The sequence below is a fragment of the Anolis sagrei genome, chromosome 1, assembly GCF_037176765.1.
Source record: "Anolis sagrei isolate rAnoSag1 chromosome 1, rAnoSag1.mat, whole genome shotgun sequence".
Lineage (NCBI taxonomy): Eukaryota > Metazoa > Chordata > Lepidosauria > Squamata > Dactyloidae > Anolis > Anolis sagrei.
The window spans coordinates 59,944,915-59,966,800 of record NC_090021.1 but is presented as its reverse complement, the minus strand read 5'-3'; the positions used below and the strand labels follow the sequence as shown (position 1 = coordinate 59,966,800).

At 36.8% G+C, this 21,886-nt stretch overlaps 1 protein-coding gene across 3 annotated transcripts in view; it reads right to left on the bottom strand.

The window, feature by feature from the left end:
* PCNX2 (pecanex 2) overlaps positions 1-21,886 on the bottom strand; it is a 124,928-nt gene that overhangs the window by 66,118 nt on the left and 36,924 nt on the right. For all 3 annotated transcript variants that reach the window (XM_067465206.1, XM_067465214.1, XM_067465223.1), the window contains exons 14-19: positions 17,154-17,264; positions 16,255-16,346; positions 10,936-11,045; positions 4,811-4,907; positions 1,485-1,577; positions 41-191 (exon numbers count right to left, since the gene is read on the bottom strand). In XM_067465206.1, the coding sequence (XP_067321307.1) occupies positions 41-191; positions 1,485-1,577; positions 4,811-4,907; positions 10,936-11,045; positions 16,255-16,346; positions 17,154-17,264 (654 nt within the window). The remainder of the gene's footprint in view (positions 1-40; positions 192-1,484; positions 1,578-4,810; positions 4,908-10,935; positions 11,046-16,254; positions 16,347-17,153; positions 17,265-21,886) is intronic.

Sequence of the window (21,886 nt, the reverse complement as noted above, 5' to 3'; positions counted from 1 at the left end):
TGCAAAACATTTGGGAATGGGTAGCCAAGCTTTTACACACCTCTCACTTCCCTTTGGCAATATTCTTTATTTTTAAGGACAGGGTGGGAAATCCACATCCATGGATGATGTTTGCGAAGCTGAGGGAGTATGTAGTGTGTTACAAATCCCACTGTCCATGCTGAAGCAAAAAGCACAAGGCTGAGAAATCGCTAAGTTAGAAGGAAAGAAGGGGGAAAGAAAGAAACAACATCTCATTTGAAAGTAGTATCTTAAGTACAATAAAATATTTTTGACTTTATGTATGCCTAAACACTGTAGTTAAAGTTCTACACAGTAATTCCATCTTGACTTCCTCTATCCCAACTTACCAAGCAGCAGCCACTTCAGTCAACAAGGATCTCTTTGCCTATTGCTCAAGAAAACACTGGCTGCTGTTTCAAGACCCACTCTATGAGCAATCCCCATTGCAACAGGGAGAAACAAGGTTTCTGATAGAGTTTCTCCTTTTGTGAGAAATAACACATGCAAATGAGATTGTGGACACTGCAGTCAGCTGCTTCCTGGCCCCAGTCAATTGCAGCAGCTGCTAGCTGGTAAATACAGATTAGAGGACTATCATAATCTAGTTTGTGAATATGTGCAAGATCTGCGCAAGAGTGCAGGTTATGCATTCATACTTGCTATATAGGATTTAGGTTTTTCATTGAAAATGGTATGATTTCCTGAAACCTTTTCATTAATTTTTTTTCAAATATATGGTTATAGATGTGCAAGGCAGAGAACAGATGTAGGACTTAGGAAATAAATGCTACATGTTTTATAAAATATTTTAATCAACCATATCTATTTTTAATTAACTCTGGTGTGGTATTATGTCCAAAACCTACACTGGCCTTTATATTATAAAGGGATTAGTGAAATAACACATTTTAACCAATCATGATGATAATTTTTGATTATCTGAAAACGCTTTCGGTCTCTTCCTCTTTACTAGCCTGGAGAAGGGCAAGTTAGAGTGTACACCAGAGCCTAAAGCTGGAGCAGATAATGGCAAATGATCTCTTGTACAACATATTCTATTATTGTGTTCAAATAAGGCCTATGGTTATAATTCATGCACTGTGTCAACAATATCACAATGTACCCTGGCAAGCTTGGATTTATCTTAACATTACTTTTGCTTGCAGAGTATCCCATTTTATTACTGCTCAAACTCTTCTGGTAGCTGGTTAGAGCAATTTAAGATTAATTTCCCTTACTGCCATCCCACACCTAGCCTAACAGCCCTTTTAAAATATTATAATTTATTATAGATTTACTACATTTTCATGACTTGACTCTTGTGTGTATGAAACAATACAACATGCCTAGTATGATTCAAAACCAAATATTTATTATACTGTTCTTTTCCCATGACAGTCCATTATAACATCTCAATGTTTCAGATAACAGAGACGATATCTTAGAAAATAATGCAAAAGGGAAAAAGTTGTAATACCTACCCCTAATGACAAGAAAACAGTGCTGGCACTGACTGCAAATGATAGCACGGCAGCCACAGAGCACACAATGAGATCTGATTTCAAAGTCTCCCTCTGTGAATATAATTTTTGAAATATAAAACTTCAAGTAAAGACCAATTTCACTTACTAAATTAAACTACTCAATCCTTTGCAGTTGACAGTTCCATTATTAACTACATCACTCAGTGGTTTAAAGTATATTCCCCACAAACACTTGCTTAGCAACATTTACCCAAGCAAAAAAAAAAAAGTTCTACTAACATTTTTTTTCAAGCAAAAAAATTGGTAGAACTTTTACACCTGTCTGCTGTCATGCAAGAAACATAAATCCAATTGCACGCTTTATCCAGTATGGGGAGGAAAAGGAAACAGAAACGGGCAATCTGATGGGATAGCAGGGCTGGTGATTATAAATAAATTACACCTTGAAAAAATATGCTTCCACTTCTCACATTCATCCCATACTTCCAGGAAGAAAATTATTCATAAATATCTTCCACCGTCCTTGACCAATTCAATTGCAAGTCTTTTTGTTTGTGTTTAAAAGTGGGGAGGGCTTTGTACAAGCTTCTAAGTTACCAGTTTTCTGTAACTGGTACTTAAAGTTTAGGGTTAGGGTTTGACTGTAACACAAGTATGCCCTGAGGCTGCTTGTTATAAAGCAATGACCTACAAAATTAATTATAAAGCTAGGAAGCTTCACCCCAAAACTACCAACATAGCAATGTTTTATTTTTAGGTACCATGGCTAACAATTGATACAAGACCATTCAAGCAAGATAAATATAGCAGAGGTCACTGGAAAGTGTATTGTATGCTTTTGCTAAAATATAAATGGGGAAACCAGCAAGATTCATTTCCTGCAGTAAATTTCTCTTGAGTCTGTCTCAGGCTGACCAACTATTCTCAGCTAAAAGGGGATCATGGGATCCACTAAAAATGAATACTATCAACTTTTTACATACTTTGTTATGTACACAGATAATACCAACTGTACCTGCTATACTATATTATTCTTAATTAGACAGTCAGGATCAGAAATATATGATTTCTTTTTTTCAAATGACAATTTTAATGCAGTGTTTAGTTGAAAATTTCCTTGATGTATTCTTATATTGTATGTTATAAAGGACACTATAACAATTGGGGGAAGCAGTAAATTATAAATCAAGTTGTATGCCAGGATGGATGAGCAACCCCTCCTGTTCTGCTTCTCCTCCTCCATTGCCATTTATACTCTGCAATTTCACCAAAACTGGGATGCACGGATGCGTACAATCCTCAACAGTTCAAGGGCTGGGTAGTTTAGAAGCATCTTCTATGAGGTATATGTGTTTGAAGACTTATGTCTACAGTATTATCCAGTTATGTGGAAACCAAATGTATGAATAGGCTTTCAGATGGAATAGAAAAGCTTTTTCAAGAACCCAAATGTACCAAGGATTTCTCCTGATTCTTAATTTTTTTGTGCCGATCTGAGAAACATACTAATAATACACTATTTGTAGGGACGTCACTATCACCATAGTTAATAGTTTTAAGAAAATATAAGTCAGCCCTCCACATTTTGCGGATTTGATCATGTGTTCTCTTTAGGAATTTCTATGTTCTAAAGCAAACTCTATGGTTAACTTTCAGCAGAAACTAATCATAGAATTACACTGGAGAACCTAGAGATTCTGGGGAGGAGGGGTGATCTCTGAGGCTAAAATAGAGCATTTTTATTTGTAGTTTTTCCACTTTCTTGAGGGTTCTGCAGTCCTAAACCCAACAAATATGTGGGCTGACTGTATACTTTAAGTTAGAACAATTCCTATGTCCTAAGGTGAAGCAGAACATAGTGCTTGCTGTTAGGTTAAGATGCTAGCATGGCACCTGACAGAGACAATTCCTAAGCACCTTCTGACTACACTGGGAATAACAGTAGTGTAGTAGTGGTAGTCATAAACATAATGATTTCCTGCCTTTTCCCAAATCAGCACTATCAGACATGTGGGCTGCTTTGCCTAGTGGCATAATGTTGCTTTGCCTCATTATTTATGTTATGGGATAAACCAGAAGGAGCTAAATACACTGTGAGCTATTGCTTGTCTCTTCCAGTTTCAGACTACTTATATGTTGAAAACTTCCTTTTGCCAAAAAGGATGAGAAAACAGAAGGAAATTCCAATAATCACACTTTGTATTCTACAAAGAGTAGCTTCAGTTATTCGATGGCAAGAAAAGGCATATAAGCAAGATGTTTTTCTCTTTATAGTGCCTCCTGCATAATATTTAGATTAAAAAAATACTTGCATATCTTACTTTTGATTACAAAATGTGTATGCTATATTCCTCCAGGCAACTCCCCCTTAGGACAGAATGCACAAGTTCACATTTACAAAAGCATTTTAAAAATAGAACAGCAAGGAATAGTCTTTGTTGTTGTTTTTCTGATTGTCCAAAGCCCCACAGAGAAGCTTTTGCTGGACAAAACGCATTTGGAGCACCCTGTCCGAGATAAAAAAATAGGTGTCAAGAAGTGGGAGATCTGTGACTGGATCTCAAAGTTTAAAGCATTTTCAGGGAGCGCCAGTTTCAAATAAAGCAGCAAAGCAAGAGTTTTAAACCGTTAAACACACACGCTTTTTCATGTAAAAATATTCCCCTGAAACTATTCGTCCTTCCAATTAAACTAAGAGCACAGAAAGACTTCTACTAGGTTATTTCTGCTTGGATAGTCATTCTCCAGGGTTTCAGACGCAATTTGTTTCCAAGCCCTACCTGCAGATGTCAGTGACTGAATACTACTAAAGTATGTCAAATGTACTGCACCTGTACTTTCCTGCAGGAAATGGATAACAGGTCTAGAAGAATAATCTAAATTGTGAAAATATGAAAAAAAATGGAAATGATACATATGTGGTCACTGCTGCAGATCTGAAAGAAAATGGGAAAACAACTATGGCTGCTTTCAGATGGAAACATTTTAAAAATCAGAACAAAGGTATCCTGGGTGGTTTTTAAAATGTTCACATGAAGGTATTCCCACTCAGCATTAAACAATTTCAGAAGCTTTTTCTCCCTGCCCAAGGCAAAACTTAGAAAGTAAGGAAGGGAGGGGTCTGGTTCTATCCCTAAAACCTACCTCTGTCATTCAACAAAGGTTCCATTTGAAGCAATTCATAGTTCCATACTGGCTTGTTACCCTGAGATTTTAATACTGTGTGTATAAAATAACATTTCAGCTTGGTTGTGGAATTTCAGGCTCTGCCTTTGTATGAGCTTCAAAATAAATGAATACATGAATAAATGAGGGAAGCCTACCACTGATTCTTTCATCTTCTCTGGAAGTGGATCTTCTTGTGCATCTTCCAAATGTTGATGTAGAAGGTGTGGAAAATATTTACACTGAATGAGAGACCTATTTTTTTTTAAAAAAAGGAAAACTTCATTAGGATATTTCATTTACCAGCTTGTTAATTACTTATTTATATGTAATGACAAACTCAGAGGAAAGCAATCCAGGCATTTGTGTCTTTAATTTCTAGCCCATCTCGGTAACCAAGTGGGATACATCCACTCAGTATTTGAGCATCATGTAGATTTTCCTGTTATACTTTAAATAAAACATTTGGGGAGGGGGACCCAGGAGTGCCCTTGTGTGACACAGAAAACTCAAAATCTCTATCTGGAAGACATAGCAAGACAACAGTGTTTCTGTGGTTGCTGAAACAAAGCCTGTGAAAAAGTTCTTCTGCAATTTTGATAGTCAAAAATATTATTTAGCAATCAGCTACAAAAGCTGGTGATCTCCAGGAAACTGCCTCATGAACTGCAACCGGTTCTGTAATAAAGCATGAGATTATTTAAGATGTGAATGTCCAGGATAGATAGGCCTGAACAGTCTTTATAGCATGCTATATAAATATAGCATTATAAGACTAATTCTGGCACATTATGTGTATATCAAATATCAAATATACAGCAGACATATTATGATTGCTAAAGACTGAGATTCCTTCCATATCCTTTCTGACTTTTAAATACAAACACATTTAAATATTCATATACATATATACACATACACATAAAGGCTAAATAATATACTACAGGCAGTCCCCGTGTCACAAGTATCTGATTTACAAATGACTCATAGTTAAGAATGGAAATGAGACAACAGGAAATGAGAGAAATCTATCCCCAGGAAGGGAAAATCACTCTTGGAAGAGTTATCATGGGGAAAAGATGTAGCAATTAGCACAACCCTTTTTTCCACACAAGGGTTCCATTTAGTTTCTATACGAAGCTCCCAAAATGTTGTTATTATTTTGTGTTGTTATTTTGCCCATTTGTGTCAATGAAGATACTTCCAGGGCTCCTTTCTCCCTCATTTTAGGTCTATTGGGATAAAACATGCTACAATTGTAGCACACATATACCATTGTAAGCCGCCCCCCCCCCCCCCCCAAAGTTTCAGAACATTTATCCCATCCATGGATTTTTGGGAAAATTTTGAAGTTTTTACAACAACATTTAAAATAAACAAGAGCTAGCAACTAAAATTCCTCTACAATGACACAACATAACCAGCGAATCATTCCTTCCAAGTTTCAGAAAGATTTGTACATCTACTGATTTTAAGGGAATTTTTAAAGTTTTGCCCATTTTTTTTTTAAAAAAAACTATAGCTGCATTTTCTAGAAGAGAATTATACTTCTGAACCAATAATAGTTGTTTTATATGGGAAGGAAAGCAAAGGAAGAGATTGGTAGTTGTAGTTGCCCCAAAACATGGCAAAAGAAAAGAACAAGTTGGTTGGTACTAGATTAGAATTCTCAGCTGACCCTAAAATATTTGGCAACTTGAGATTTTTCTCGAAGAAAACAGAAAACAAAGCAAGCATTGTATTGTCAAAGGATTTCTTTCCTGACGTTTCACCTGCTTCTATGGCAGGCATCCTCAGAGGTTGTGAGGTCTGATTTTGTAGAATTATATTTTTGAATCAATGTTATATTTTTAATATGGAAAAGGAAAGCAAAGAAAGATGTTGGTAGGTGCAGTGACCCCAAAATATGACAAAAGAAAGGAACAGGTTGGTTGCTAGACTAGAATTAAAATAGTATTAAAATAGACCAGAAAATTATAAATTATAAATTAAAGAAATCGAAAGGGGAAAAAATAGAAAACTCTCCACAAAGAAAAACGATCCTAAAAGAATCCTGAGCTGTGGCTGCAGTAATTCAGTCTGGCTGCTACTAAAATGATCCTAAAAGAAATCCCAAGCTACTAGGCCAGGCATCCTCAAACTGTGGCCCTCCAGTTGTTTGAGCCTCAAAGTCCTAGAAGCCCTAATGAGCTTGTTCAATTGTCAGGAATTCTGGGAGTTGAAGGCCCAAATAGCTGTAGGGCTGCAGTTTGAGGATGCCTGTACTAGGCAAACTAAAAACAAAAAGCTACTGCATGGCTCATGCAAAAGCATTCAAGAATGGACAAACTGAGCTCCTAAGCTACCCTCAATTTCCACCTAGCTTGCACAATGGTGACAAAAGCAACAAGGCTCCTGCATTTAAAGTCAATCATAGGGCTCCACCTCCTCTCTTTCCCTCTCCCTCAGCCCGGATAGGCTGAGGAGAGCATGTGACATTGCAATTTTGGATATGCCTCCGAGGAGAGTGTGCTTGTGCTGAAGAACAAGCTGACATGCGGAGACTTACGAAAATTAACAAGTTTCTTGTGTGTGAAATTAGTGTTTCTTGTCTTTTAAGCAGTGACATTTTAAATATTAAAAACAGCTATGTTAGTAGAAAATATGCTAATTTAAAATGCAGTTTTATGTTTCTACGTTTTTCATCTTTATTCCCAATCCCTTGAATAGCCGTTAATTTAGTTCAAAGTAATTGGGATGGGGGGGGGGGGGAGAGGATTACGCATTTTAATCACAGTTATTTCATGAATATTTGATGCTTTATATATTTGAAATAAGTGTTTTAATCCCAAACAAGATATTTAAGAGTAACTCAGACTGCGGAGATGTGATTAAAGGTATTAAAGGAGATTAGAAATTGTACAAGGCAACCAAGAATGATTTCAAGGACACAAAATTCCTAAGAAAAAAAGCAAAATGGAAAGCCTTTCATTCCACAAATAATTAAAGAAAACACTGTGTGATATAATAAATCAGAAAAGCATGTATGTGGGTTTTTTTTAAGGAGAAATAGCAGTTGCTTATTTAGTTCTGTGGGGCACAGCAAAATTTGTGGTGAAGGATGTTCAGCATGTGAGCACTGTCTATGAATCCTGATGTACTAACCTGATCCAAGTTTGTTGAAATGGAAAAAAAGGTTCTACAAAACATTTCCTCTCATAAAAAGTATAGCAGTTTACTATGACATGCAGAACATTCCTCACCCACCCAAAGAGGAAATATGGGAATGCAAGACAGGACCTACTGGGCAGCACCCCAATTGTGAAAATAAACCCTTAAAAAGATCAGTTTCTGGCAGATGGTACAAAGACTTTTATTTCATCCTGATTTTAAAGGTCCTTTTTATGGGTTGGCCAAAACCATTCTGTCTCTTGAGTTGCTGGATGATGTAGTGGTTTGAGTACTAAAGTAGGACTCTAGAGTTAACAGGATTCATATAACCCACTCAGCCATGATATTGGGACAACTTAAATAAAACACACTCTCCCAGACTGAGAAGTTGGCAATGGCAAACCAAGTTAAGAAAACCCTATGATAAAATTTGCCATCAGTTGGAATTAAACTCAAGTCACATAACAACAGCAATATATGTTGAGGGCCAATGTTGCTATGAATCAAAATGAAGTAGCCAGACAGGCCCATATCCTGAGACCTGTTTTTACCAGTGGCATCTAAATAATGCTTCCGGTAAAACTGAATTAATTCAGAACAAACCAGGGTTTGTGTCTTCTGTGTGGATTGGGCCTGGAGACTGCATCACATGATCCCTGGGCCAATCCACACAGCAATCTCAGTTTTTTAGGCTCCAGGAACCTTAAAATCGAGAGGGCACCCAACCCCTACCCCCAAACCCCAAATTTAACTGTAAAAAGTATGGAAAACGTACCTGGCTGCCATTATGTTCCTCCTCACACCCTCCTGGCATGATGAAATGATGCACTAAGAGACCCTGGGTGCAAGGGGGGGGGGGAAGAGAAGGGATCCCCCCCCCCCAGTCTCCTGGCATATCATTTCCTTGCACAAGGGTATGAGGAGGAACATAATGGTGGCCAGGTATGTTTTCTTTACTTTGTGCAGGTAAATTTGGTTTGGGGGTAGCATGTAACCACCCCTCCCCTGGGAAAGCCCAGGTTTTTGGGGGGAGTAGGAATGATAATCTGCACCAAAGTAGATTTTAAAAACCTGCTTTGGTGTGGAGTTTTGGGATGTGTGGAAGCCCCCTCTGACAGCAGTGCACTTGGTCATCAACAGAGCAAAGTCATTGCTATTCTAAAGAGCTGTGCTACAGCCAACATGTTGTTCTCTACTGCTTGCTTCTGGTAAGAAGTATGGCTGCCTCAGGTTCTCTTTCTTCTTGAGGAGAGAAGCATAATCACCATAACATTCTCCTTCCTTTGGAAGAGAAAGTAGGTGGGCTGACCATCTAGTGAGTAGAGATCAATATCTCTACCCTGTATGCTCCTCTTTTACAGGGAGCAACTAAGAGTATAGGCACTGTCTCCAAGGCAGTTTCTTCTCTAGTGGTTGAGACGTAGGTGATGCTACTGTTGCTGTCTCCTCCTCCAGCATGGGAGAGGTTGCTGCTCTTCATGTGAATGGAATTTTCAGAATTATAACTTGCTATCTATAGAAGATATATATAAATCATAGTTTGATGGTTACTACCTGGAATAATATTACATTGTTGCTGTTAAGGTGATATAGCTTTGATAATGAAACACATCAGCAAGACACTAAGACCATCTTCTATTATATTCAGTGTTCACATTTGGATGTATCACAACAGCAACTCCTGTTGCAACTCACATCTGTAGGAAATTATTAGTGTTATTTTAAATATGATAAAAGGGGAAGCACCAGGCCCAGATGAATTTTCAATCAATTGGTATAAAACTTCTGCACACTGACTACAGTGAAGTCTGCTTCGGATATTGTAATTATTTTCTTAGAATGCCATTCTTTCTCTCTAATTAATGATGGCTACAAAATGTCGATCCCTAAACCTGACAAAGACTATACTTGCTGTGCTAGCAACCTATTTTTTTATTCCCTGTTTTATCACTTCTCTGCCTATTTTTAATAATCCCACCTGAATAGGTTTAACCAAAATTGAAATTCCTTTTTGCAATGTACTAGTCAAGATAGCTGTCAATATTTTAATATCTACATTAAAGATTCCCAGCTCTTTAGCTTTTAAGCAAATCGGAATCCATTTATCTACACTATATAGATTTTGAGTTTTAAAAAATGCACTGAAATACTTTTGCACTAAAATGTATGCAAATATATTTTATTTTATACTAAGCTGGGTTTAAACATGCATATTTTAAAGCATACTACATATAAAGAGGTATATGACTTTTCATGTGAATATCTCTTTTAAAATAAATGGAAATTAATGCACAATAATGATTTTAAAATCTTAGGTATGAACACCTATGAAACTGGCAGCTTATTGTATGTTAAATATGTATGACATTATTTATCCTCCCCCCCCCCTTCCAAACTGGTATTACTGGATAATCTCTAGGAAACAAACTTGGGAGGAATTTGAATGTTCACTGGTTAAAAAAAGGATTATATGTCCCAATATGATTAGCTGTTCAAATGAGAACATGTCACAGTTGATAGAATCATTAGCCTTTTGGACTTTGTAGAAGAAAGGTTAAAAAAAATAACAGCTACATCTTCTGTGTTGAATGTGTTTCAGAAGGAAGAATCATACACCCCTCCATATGTTGGACTCCTATTCCCAACTGTGCTAGGAAGGATAGCCAATGCTGAAGAATGCTGTGAGATCAACATCTGAAAGCCCATGTGATTCCTATCATGATGTACACCAGTATTGCAAGAGTTTCTCATAAGATATGCAGTAAGATTCAGATAACTCATAACTGTATCTTTAAACACCCATCTGGATGAAAGTCATTAGGTATATATGTAATGTGTTAATGTTTTCACAACTAAGATACAAACAGAAAATGTATTTGCCATATGAAATATTTGTTATGTAGATCAAAAGTCTTAAAATACTCCACTACAAAGATCAAAACTACATAAGACAATCCATGTTATGTTGTTATCGTTGTTGTTGTGTGCCTTCAAACCATTTCAGAATTATGGAACCTATCACTTGCCTAAGGCCACCCAGTAGATTTATATGACCAAGTTATACAAGAATATAAATATAAATATATAAAGCATAGCAGTAAAGAGATGTAAATAATACTTGCTAACAACTTACATTAAAACAGTTGGGTCACTGCTTTGCCTACTCAGATGATAAGAAAGTGCAACTAAAAGGCCACAGAAAGCAGAGAACAAGGCAGGAATGTGTTGGGCATCCCATGGCTCCTACAAAAAAGAGAAAGTAGGGGTAAGGAGGAAGAATAATTTGATATTACAAATCAAAAGTCATTTTGAAAATACATTTCCTTTGATTAGGCATTGAAAGGATGATGTGCTATCCCAATCTGTCTAATGTGGGAGAAATTGTAAAGTTTCAAACACGCCACATATGACCTTGTCACGCAGCCTAGCTGAGCCATTCCATCTTGCCAGCTTTTGCAGGCCAAAGGAAAGGCGTGCAGGGTGACTTGTGGCAACCCACACACCCTCCCTCTTCCCATCATCTCACATGGAGAGTGGGAAAGGGTATGTTTCCCATCCCCCATCACATGGCAGAAAGTGTGGCAATACGGGTTGCCCCACCACCCTTTCTGCCATCAAACGGGTTACCTGCATGACGCTTTCCTCCCTGAGTAAATGGATCAAAGTATGTTATATTTTGTGTGCCCAATGTATTGCGTTGGTCTATAATGGCTGAGCCATTAGAGCCTATCACACTGAAACCAGCATCCCCATCACCATAGGGCCCACACTTGATAGCAATGCAGTAACAGCCACAGGTGGGTATCTTTGCTTCAGGATCCCAAGCCTGACTGTGGGTTTCTTTACAGCAGGTACCCAAGCCTGTCTTCTTCAGTTACTTCATCATTCTCAAAGCATGGAAAAAGAAAACCTTTGGGTTCATCTATGTTGTAGAATGAATCCACTTAAATTGCTTTGACCCAATGCTATAGAATCCTGGGGGCTCTAGTTTGACAAGGTTTGAGCTTTCTTTGCCAAAGAATGCTGGTGCCTCACCAAACTACTAAATCCCAGGGTCACATAGCATTGAGCTGTGGCCATTAAATTAGAGATGACTATTTCTGAAATAGGAGCTCAGTGCAGCTCCTGAAGCAGCTTCCCCTTGTGCTTTGGTCTAATACAAAGAATACTGAGTGATGTGAATCTAATGCACACCCTAGTTTTGGCAAGGTCGTTTAGCTAAAAAAGGTGAGCATTAGATTCAAGTAATATATGGTATGTTTTATGTCAAGAGCATAAAATCTATTTCATCGTGAAGTGTGCTTAGTGTATCAATAGATTATTTTAAATGTGTATCTGTGAATATCAAACTTTGGTGGATTTTTTAATCTATTCAAAATTTAGCTGCTTAAATAGTGTTTTTATATTCGGCACTCTGCGACTCTTAAACCTTAATGAAGACAAATTCATCAAATTTAGAGGTGTATAAATTAAGTTAAAGCTATGAAAAGCAGGTATCACAAAGTACTTCATACTTCATTAACATCGTTGAGAAGTATGGGAGAGTATCAATCTAAAATTCAAACCATTTCAACTCCACTTGATAAAAAAAAACATATTGTGAGAACCTGTGAATCAATAGTGTGGACATATATTCTGTTCTTAAGAATATACATATTGCCCCTTAACCCCTGAAATAATGAGACAGACAACAAAGGTATGGATTCAAATTGGGCAACTTTTATTGAATGTTACCTATTTAACTTTTCCTGAACTAAACTAAGTGTCAAGGAACTTGGTGGCAAGCTGAGGCAGCGTCCCCAGCTACTTAGTGTGTGATGTCTGTGTGCCCTGGATCCCCAACCGGGCAACCTGAAGGTAAAAGTCTGGAGAAGCCTGTGACCGATTATTGATATCAGCTTCTCTCTTTACTGGGCCAATTGATGTCCCCTCACCCATTTGTTGACTTCTAGGTGAGTGTTTGTTGTACAGTGCCCCCCACCCTTAATGGGTGCCATGTGTATACCTCCATGTCAGTGTTTTCCTGAACTATTTATGCTGGCCTAGTTAAACCAAACCACTCCATCTAGCCCCTAATAACAGTATAGGGTAGGCGAAAAAACCCCCCAGAACATGAGAGGCAAAAAATTCCTACCCGGCTCCAACGGGCAACCAAATATACTGCCAATGGGCGGGAGTGGCGGGTGGAAAGTCAGACAAGACTGAAGGTAAGAGGCTGGCTCACGTGGTAAGCCAGCCCCCGCCCCTCTTCCAGGAGGTTCTAAATGGAACCTCCCAATCTCTCCCTTCAGGGGGTGGGGCAAATCGCTCTCCCCACCAACTGCGTTGGTGTGGAGAGTCCCTTGGCAGATAACCTGCCACCAAGTGGGTATACAAGCATTACAGAGAATCAATAAATACATTTTGGATCAGTGAATGTTAAATAAATGATTTATATTTAGAATAATTAGTAGCAGGCTAGCAGAAAGTATAGTAAAGAAGATGTGAGGAAATGAGCAGCATGACAACACTGATTTCATGAAGCATCACTATAGTATAATGTGATCACCTCATGGGAAGGAGCATGTCATTAGTCCCCACCTGCATCATGATACAAGACAGAACAACATATCCCTGAGTATCCTGCAGTGAGGCTTTACGCATGTGGATATTCTTCCTTATAATGAAAGAAACCACAATGAAAAATCCTTCCTCTCACTTCAGTTGGGAGGCATGTATTGAAATGCATTACAAGAAGACTTTAGCAAAGAGTTCTAAAAACAACTAACATATGAAGATCTGATAACTCTTGGCTGCTTGGTGCTTGAAGGCATTAGATGTCCAAAATTTTGATATGATACTATCTTTGATACTCATTAGCCACTTCAAGGAAATGTTGTGTATTGTGGCACATAGTTAAAATGACAGACAATACCATAAAAGGGAAAAATCTATCGTAAAAGATAGCAATGTTGTTCCTCAAGGGAAGGGAAATGCAAATGTATCACTGCTCATTCTCTTTCTCTCTTTTGCAAAACTCAGCACTCTATGCATGCGATGATGAAAGAATACAAATAAGTACTAACCACAGAATTCTCCTTCTAGGGTTTTTTAAAATTCAAATTTCAATCTCTTATGGTTGCAAAGATATTAGAATGTGTGGGGAATGTCAAGGAATTGCATCCCATGCAGTCCATGTGTCAGCAGAATGGAAACTAGTAGTGAAATGAATCATTCAACCCTGTCACAGTTGCTACCTATGTTTGGAAGTGTAGAAAAATAGCAGAAGGAGGAGAGGTTAGGGAAAAGTCTTGCTGCATGAAGGGGAATCCATTTACACAGCACTGGATTTACAGCATTCACAAGTGGACTACAAGGGGTATGAGGTATATATTACAGTTGTTGTGCTGGCCACAAACATAACTGCTTGTGTATGTATATATCTTCCTTAGGCAAAAAATACTTTAAAAGCTTTTTTGCCAGTTTCTCACTCTGACATATAGCCTACGGCATGTGGGACTTAACATTGGTTACTTCTGCACAGGATGAAATTTTATTTCTCATGCTTCAATCCCATTGAGTTTTACATTTCAGATTAATAAATGCAATAGCAATGGGAAAATGAATGTCCTTTCTTTGCATTTTGTATCCTGCTTTCCTTTCGAAAACTCACTGACATTATTAACTGTTGCCTACTTGAAAGCCATTTAGCTGTCATTGCCACTCATTAAAATTTGTCTGCACTCATTACTTTTGGAAAAGGAACAAGTAGAAACTTACAGCTTTGTTTTCAAAATGCAATTGCATAAAATTTCTCAATTTTAATCCTTGACAATTGTAACTACCAACTGCTTTGAAATGACTTTTTGATTTGTTTGTTGCTTTTAAACATTATACACCTTCATCTCTCAGGAGTTTCTTTGCTATTTCCAGTTCTCAGTTCTCTATGAAACCCATATTGGCCTACAGGATCAAAACGGTCATTCATTGTCCATGGGGAATACATGAAGAAGAGGTTGGACTGGATTGCTCATCCAACTCTGAGTCTAAGGGTCCTTCTACAGAGTCATATAATCCAGAATTTCAAGGCAGAAAATCCCACAATATCTGCTTTGAACTGGTTTATCAGAGTCCACACTGCCATTTGTTTGTTTATTTATTTACAACATTTCTACCCCTCCCTTCTCAACCCCTGAGGGGAGACTCAGAGCGGTTAATACTGGCAATAATTTGATGCCGCAATATCACAGTATAACAACAATATAAAACCATAAATATGCAGTAGATTAAAAACAATAACATTACTCATACAGTTATATAACCATTTCCATTATCATAACAACCATATGGTCCAGTTCAATGTCCAAAGTGCCGTTGTGCCTGCTAGCTAAAAGCCTGGTCCCAAAACCACAATTTCAGTTTTTTCCTAAAGGAAAGGAGGGAGGACGCCGATCTGATCTCACTGGGGAACGAATTCCACAAGCGGGGGGTCACCACTGAGAAGGCCCTGTTCCTCATTCCCACCAGACGCATTTGCGAGGCCAGTGGGACCAAGACCATATATTCCAGTTCAAAGCAGATAATGTGGGATTTTATTCAGCTGTGAATGTCCTTTTTACTGATCAGGTATTGAAGTATACCCTGAATAGGCAGCAAAAGAAGAAATCACATTAAGCACATATTTTCATAGTAAGTAAAATGGTATGAATTGTCCAATACCAGGTTCGTGATGACTAGAAGATAAAATGAGTGATTTCATTTTTGTACACTTAATTATTCTCCTTAAGAATATCTTCAAGAAGGATAGGGTAATAAAAATTCAAATTAGATGTGATTTTTCTGTGTTAACAGAAAGTCTTCGGTAATTTGCAGTAGATATCTTGTAAATCTCTCACAGCGCTCTCCAACTTCAGGGTAGCATTATAAGCACATTTCAAAGCAGTGTGAAGTCTAGCCTATAGGCAAGATTGCTTATCTACAAAGCCACCTGCCTGGTGTAATTTAGAAAACTATTTTGTGAAAAGATGTATAAATGGCCGGACATGTTGAAAGGGTTTGTCCTTAATGCTATTTACAAAAGAGACAATTTGAAACCTCAGTTAAAACCATACAAATGAATCAATTTGCATTACATTTTACTCTTCTCCACCAAAATCCCATAGAGAGCTTCCCAACTCCAGTCACTTTTCAATGCTCCCTTTTAACGATTCAGAAGAATCCCAAGCCCCAAGCTTATTCATGGCAAAAAGCACAATCTTCTTAGCTAGTGGAGGAAATGACAGAAAAGTCTCTTTTCCAACATACAATGCGTGTAATGTCTTATGAAAGATTTCCACACGTGCATATGTACAATGTCACAATTTGAAAGTTCTCCACCCCTTTCATTAGAAACCAGCACAATGGCAGAAGCAAGACTGCAAAAAGACAAAGAAAATGATACTAGACACATGGTAATTGCTGATATGTTCCTTACCTTTACTGCATTGAAGCAGAATAAATAAAGAACTGTCACAACGATAAAGCTTCGGGAAATACTGTATAGTGAAGATATCATCCCAGCAGCAGCTTAAAAAAAAGAAATCAACATTATTTCCATTCGGCATATAGTTACACTGGAATAAATCACAACTGTCAAAGATTCCCGCCACTTTATTCCAAATGTTAGTGTCAGGCTTCTCGGCTGAGATGAGTTAAATTAGATCATGAAAGCAGATAAGGTGTTGGATCTGAAGAATCCAAAATGTCTGACATCTTTGTGGACTATTCGGCTAGACCTGGGCCTGTTTGTATAGACTGAGCAACATATCTATTTGTTCCAACAGATACATGCAGAAAGTCCCAGATCTGGGTACAATGAAATCTAATTGTATATTTGAAAAATTCAAACAAAATAATGAAAGTGTGGGAAATGTAGTGCTGAGAAAACATGTTTTCTCTCTTGCTTTCCAAAAAAGTAAACATATTCACAAGAACTGACCAATTCTTCCCTTTTTTTCTGGCTGATGGTAAACAATAATATGGATGGTTGTTAGCTATACAAACTTTTTTTTAATAACTTCGTTGAGAATTTGGTATAGAAGTCAACTTTTATTAATGCAGATTTGATGACCTTCACCCTTGCTATTACTTTTGGGTTTGTCTGATAAACCTTCAGCAACACTGCTCACTGTATCAATGCCATGATCTCCTAGTACATGCTCTGATATTGTAAGAAACAAGATGCCTTTAATAATAATAACCATCACCACCATTATCAATTGTATTTGTTATCCACCTCTCCTCGTGCCTAAAGGCGAGGCACAACACTGTTTAAGCTGGTCTAACGTGGCTCTTCTTCTATTCTTACTATATGTGATATAATAAACCGCTTACCAGAACCACCAAATAGCAACATATCTATTTGTTCCAACAGATAGATGCAGAAAGTGTTGATTTGTGGAAAAAGGCCAAGAAGAGAAATTGCAGGGAAACAATATAAAAAACCTGGAATTAAACACATATACAAACAGAAAATATAATTACTGGTTACATCTGAAAGTCTCATATATAAAAAGTTTTTTAAATGAAATATTCAATGAGAAGCAAGTAGACAAACTGCATATTTCAGTCTTTTGGTTTTATTTAAAAGGGCCTGACATGTTAAAATAGTAATATTGGAGATTATTCCTTGAAACATTATGACATGGTTGACATCTGGTCTAATCGGGGCAGAACAACTACAAAGGAACTGACAGTGAAATTTCTGCTTCTAGGATATGCACAAACAACTAAAAGTGTCTCACACACACATACTCAAAGACTTGAAAAACTGTACATTTTTATCTTAAGTGGTTCAGATAAGCACACCTTTCCTCTTCTATTTACTAATTGTTTCCCATCCTATTCCAATTGATCACTCTTAAAAGTTAAATATGAAGCAATGAGGAGAGCAAAGAAGTAAAGCTATGCTTCTATCTCCTAGAACAACAAACCATGCTACAGGAGCTGGTACTCTTAAAGACAATCCTCGTCAGAATAATGAATGCAATGACACAATATCTTTCTTTTTTTTTTCCAAATAATTTTTATTAAACATTTTATAAATCAACACAGGGAAAGAGGGGGAACAATAACAAGAGGATAGAAAAGAAGGAAGGGTAGCACAAAAACACAACAACAAAAAACACCTAAACTAATCTAAAATGACCTCCACTCCAACCTCAGGATCTTCTCACTCTACTTCTCCAACTTACTTATCTATTCTTGTCCTCTAAAACTTTTATCTTTAAGTTTCTTTTCGTAGTCATAGAAAAAGGTCCAGTCTGTTCTCTTTAGCGATTTTCCAGTATTTCTTCTCATCAAAAAAGTTAGTTCATCCATGTCTCTTGTTTCTTTAACTTTCTCCAACCATTCTTCAATGGTCGGTATTTGGTCATTCTTCCAATATTTGGCAAAAACAATCCTTGCCGCTGTAGTGTAGTATGTAAATAATTTGTCTTCATTCTCATCCAGTTTAAAATCCGAATCTGTAAATCCCAATAAATAATACTCAGGTTTCTTTTTGAATCTCTTCTTCAACATCTTTTGTGTTTCCTCATGGACCGAAGCCCAAAACTTAGTTGTATCCTTACAAGTCCACCACATATGGTAGAATGTGCCTGTTTGTTCCCCACATTTCCAACATTTATCTGAGACATTTTGATACATATGACTAAGTTTATTCGGTGTCAAATACCATCTATAAAACATTTTATACCAATTTTCTTTCAGGTCCATGGCATATGTATATTTCAACTTTTTGTTCCATATTTGCTCCCATTCTCTAAACTGGATGGGTCGTCTTAAATTTTCGGCCCACTTAATCATACATGTTTTCACCTGTTCAGTTTCCGTTTGCCATTGGACCAATTTATTATAGAGTATTGTCACTGTTTTCTTTTGTATTCTTAATACTTTATCCCATGTGTTTTCTTCCCAGTCAAAACCAATTTTTTGATCTTGTTTGAAATATTTTTTAATTTGTAAATAATGTAACCAAGTTATATTGCCATAAGAGTTCTTGAGTTGTTCAAAAGATTTAATCTCCATTTTCCCTTTTACCAAGATGTCCTTATATCTTGGCCAAACCCTCCATCCTAACAATCTTCTTTGATGTGCCTCCATTGCTGAGACCCACAATGGTGTGTTTTTGTAAAAGAGAGCTTTATATCTCATCCATGTCCTCAGTAGGGAGGCTCGCACAAAATGATTACCAAAGTTTTTTTCTTTTAATTCTCTATTATACCAAACATATGCGTGCCATCCTACTCTCAGGTCATGGCCTTCTAAATTTAAACACTTTTCTTTGTCTAACGTCATCCAGTCTCTTATCCATGACAGAGCACATGCCTCATGATAAGTCTTCAAATCAGGAAATCCCAACCCTCCTCTAGATTTTTTATCTATCAGATTTATGTAGTTTATTCTTGGCCTTTTTCCTTTCCAGACAAATTTCAATAAATCCTTCTTCCATTTTTTGAATAGGGTTTGATTTCTTATTATCGGAATATTTTGAAATAGAAATATAAGTTTTGGTAGAACATTCATCTTTATTAAAGATATCCGGCCAAGAAGTGATAGGTTTAAAGAATTCCATTTTAGTAGATCTTTTTGAATTTTCTTCCAAACTATTTCGTAATTATTCTTCAGAAGTTGACCATTTCTCGCTGTAATCCAGACTCCGAGGTATCTAATTTTCTTAACACTCTCTATCCCCACTTGTTGTTGTATCTTTGCTTGTTTCTCCTTTTCCACATTCTTAAATAGGAGCTTTGTTTTCTTCATATTCATTTTAAAGCCTGCCACTTTTCCGAATTGTTCTATTTTAGTTATCCAATTTTGTAAATTTTTCTCCGGATCCTCAATTGTTCCTAATAGATCATCCGCAAACGCTCGTATCTTGTATTCAAATTTTCCAATTTTCGCTCCTTTTATCTTTTCATCTTCTCTAATTTTCTTCATTAGGATCTCCACTGCCATTATGAAAATCAATGGGGATAATGGGCACCCTTGCCTGGTACCCTTTGCTATTTCAAATTCTTGTGTCATTTGACCATTTATTTTCACTTTAGCTTTTTGAAATTCGTAGATCGCATTAATAGCATTATTAAATTTTTCCCCCATGTCCAATTCTTGTATTAGTATCTTGAAAAAATCCCAATTCAAATTATCAAAAGCTTTCTCTGCATCTATTGATAGAATAGCGAATTCTTTTTGATGGTTCATCTCATAATATTCCAAAAGATCTAGAACGTTGCGTATGTTTTCTTTCATATGTCTATTTGGCAGAAAACCTGTTTGCTCTTCTCCAATCCATTTATTTAAGAATAGTTTTAATCTTGTGGCCATGATGTTTGCAAATATTTTATAATCCGTGTTTAAGAGGGAAATTGGCCTATAATTTTTAATATCTGTTTCCGGGGAGCCTTCTTTGTGTATCACTGTGATCTCCGCTTCCTTCCAAGAATCTGGTACCTTCTGATATTTCATCGCTTCATTTACAATAACTTTAAGTGTTGGTAATAGCTGTTGTTTGAAGGATTTATAAAATCCCGCCGTAAACCCATCAGGTCCAGGGGCCTTATCTGCCTCCATTTTATTAATTGCTTTTTCAATTTCTTCCTCAGATATCTCTTTATTCAATGCTTCTCTATCTTCATCCGTTATTTTATCTAGCTTCATTTGGCCTATGTACTCCATAATGTCTTCTTTCATTATATTGTCCTTTGTATATAATTGAGTATAAAATCTCCTGAACTCCTCTATGATTTCTTTATCCGTCCTCAAGTCTTTGTCTGCAGTTGTTATTTTAGATATATAATTTATTTGTCTTTTTTTCCGGATTTGATTTGCTAACCATTTACCAGGTTTATTCGCATTTTCAAAAGTCTGTTGTTTTAAAAATTTCATTTGTCTTGACTGGAGTTCTAACTCCACATGGTTTTTCTCTTGTTTTAGTGCCAACAGTTGTCTCTCTATTCTTTTCGATGGTTTTCGTTTTGATTCCATTTCCTTGGCTGCTATTTCTGCTGCCAATTCCTTTATTCTTTTATTCCAATATCTTTCTTAGGAGCAAGGAAGGGGGATTGTGGGCAGAAAAAAATTATGTAGAATCCTAAAAGTATACAGAAATTAAAGCTTACTGGCCCAATCCTTTTAAAATCTTCCTCAGGAACATTTAGATGGCCAATACCATTCTCTACTATTTCTGCTTGTCTAGTCTTGTTTACTTTGGCAGTTAAGTACGTATAACTGGCAACATAGATTGTTATGCACGTGGAACAAAAGTAATATACTGAAATATTAAAACTTCCATTTCTGTAAACAATCCAGTCCTACCTCTTTTTCATTGACTATGTTTTTCTACTTTCCCTCTTGACATTTCAGTGACTAAGATAGTGGCCAGTGAAAATAACACAACAGCTTATTTCATTTTTTTCTTTGAATATCCCCCTGTATAAACATACTTGCTTCATGGTGTGTTGCAAGTTAGGCATATTGGGTCAGTCACAATTTTATTTGATTGTATTTTGAAGTTGTTTTCTATGTTGCATTACAGATATTTCATGATTTTATGAATCTCACAATTGTTCAAACAGATTCACATTCATGTTTAAAAAGCAAACATGGAGGTCAGTTTAGAACATGATTGATAAAGAGTAAGGGTCCAATTTCTCTATCTCTACCTGGACTGCTTCACTTCCTGGCTGGGTGGCACACTATTTTGAAAAGATTACAGAACTATATCCTGATGTGCATGCTACCTATGAAGGGGATTTCACGATGGCTTTGTGTTTTCATCAGCAAACTTATAATTATTAGATTATCTAGCGCGAAGCACTAAGTGTCATGCAAACTGAATCAACAGGTTTCTAAGCAACCAATGAAGTAGCAAAACTACATCTGCTGGAGTCAAAGGCCCATTCTTCAGCAATAAGGGAATCATCTGCCCAATTAGACAGGAAATTAAACTCAATGTTTAAAAAGGAAATACACTGAATTATGTCCCATAAGCAAAGAGGTGATCTTTAGAAAGAAAGGGGCTAAATGACAAAAATAATGAAATAAATGTTTGCTTGCTTGTTTGG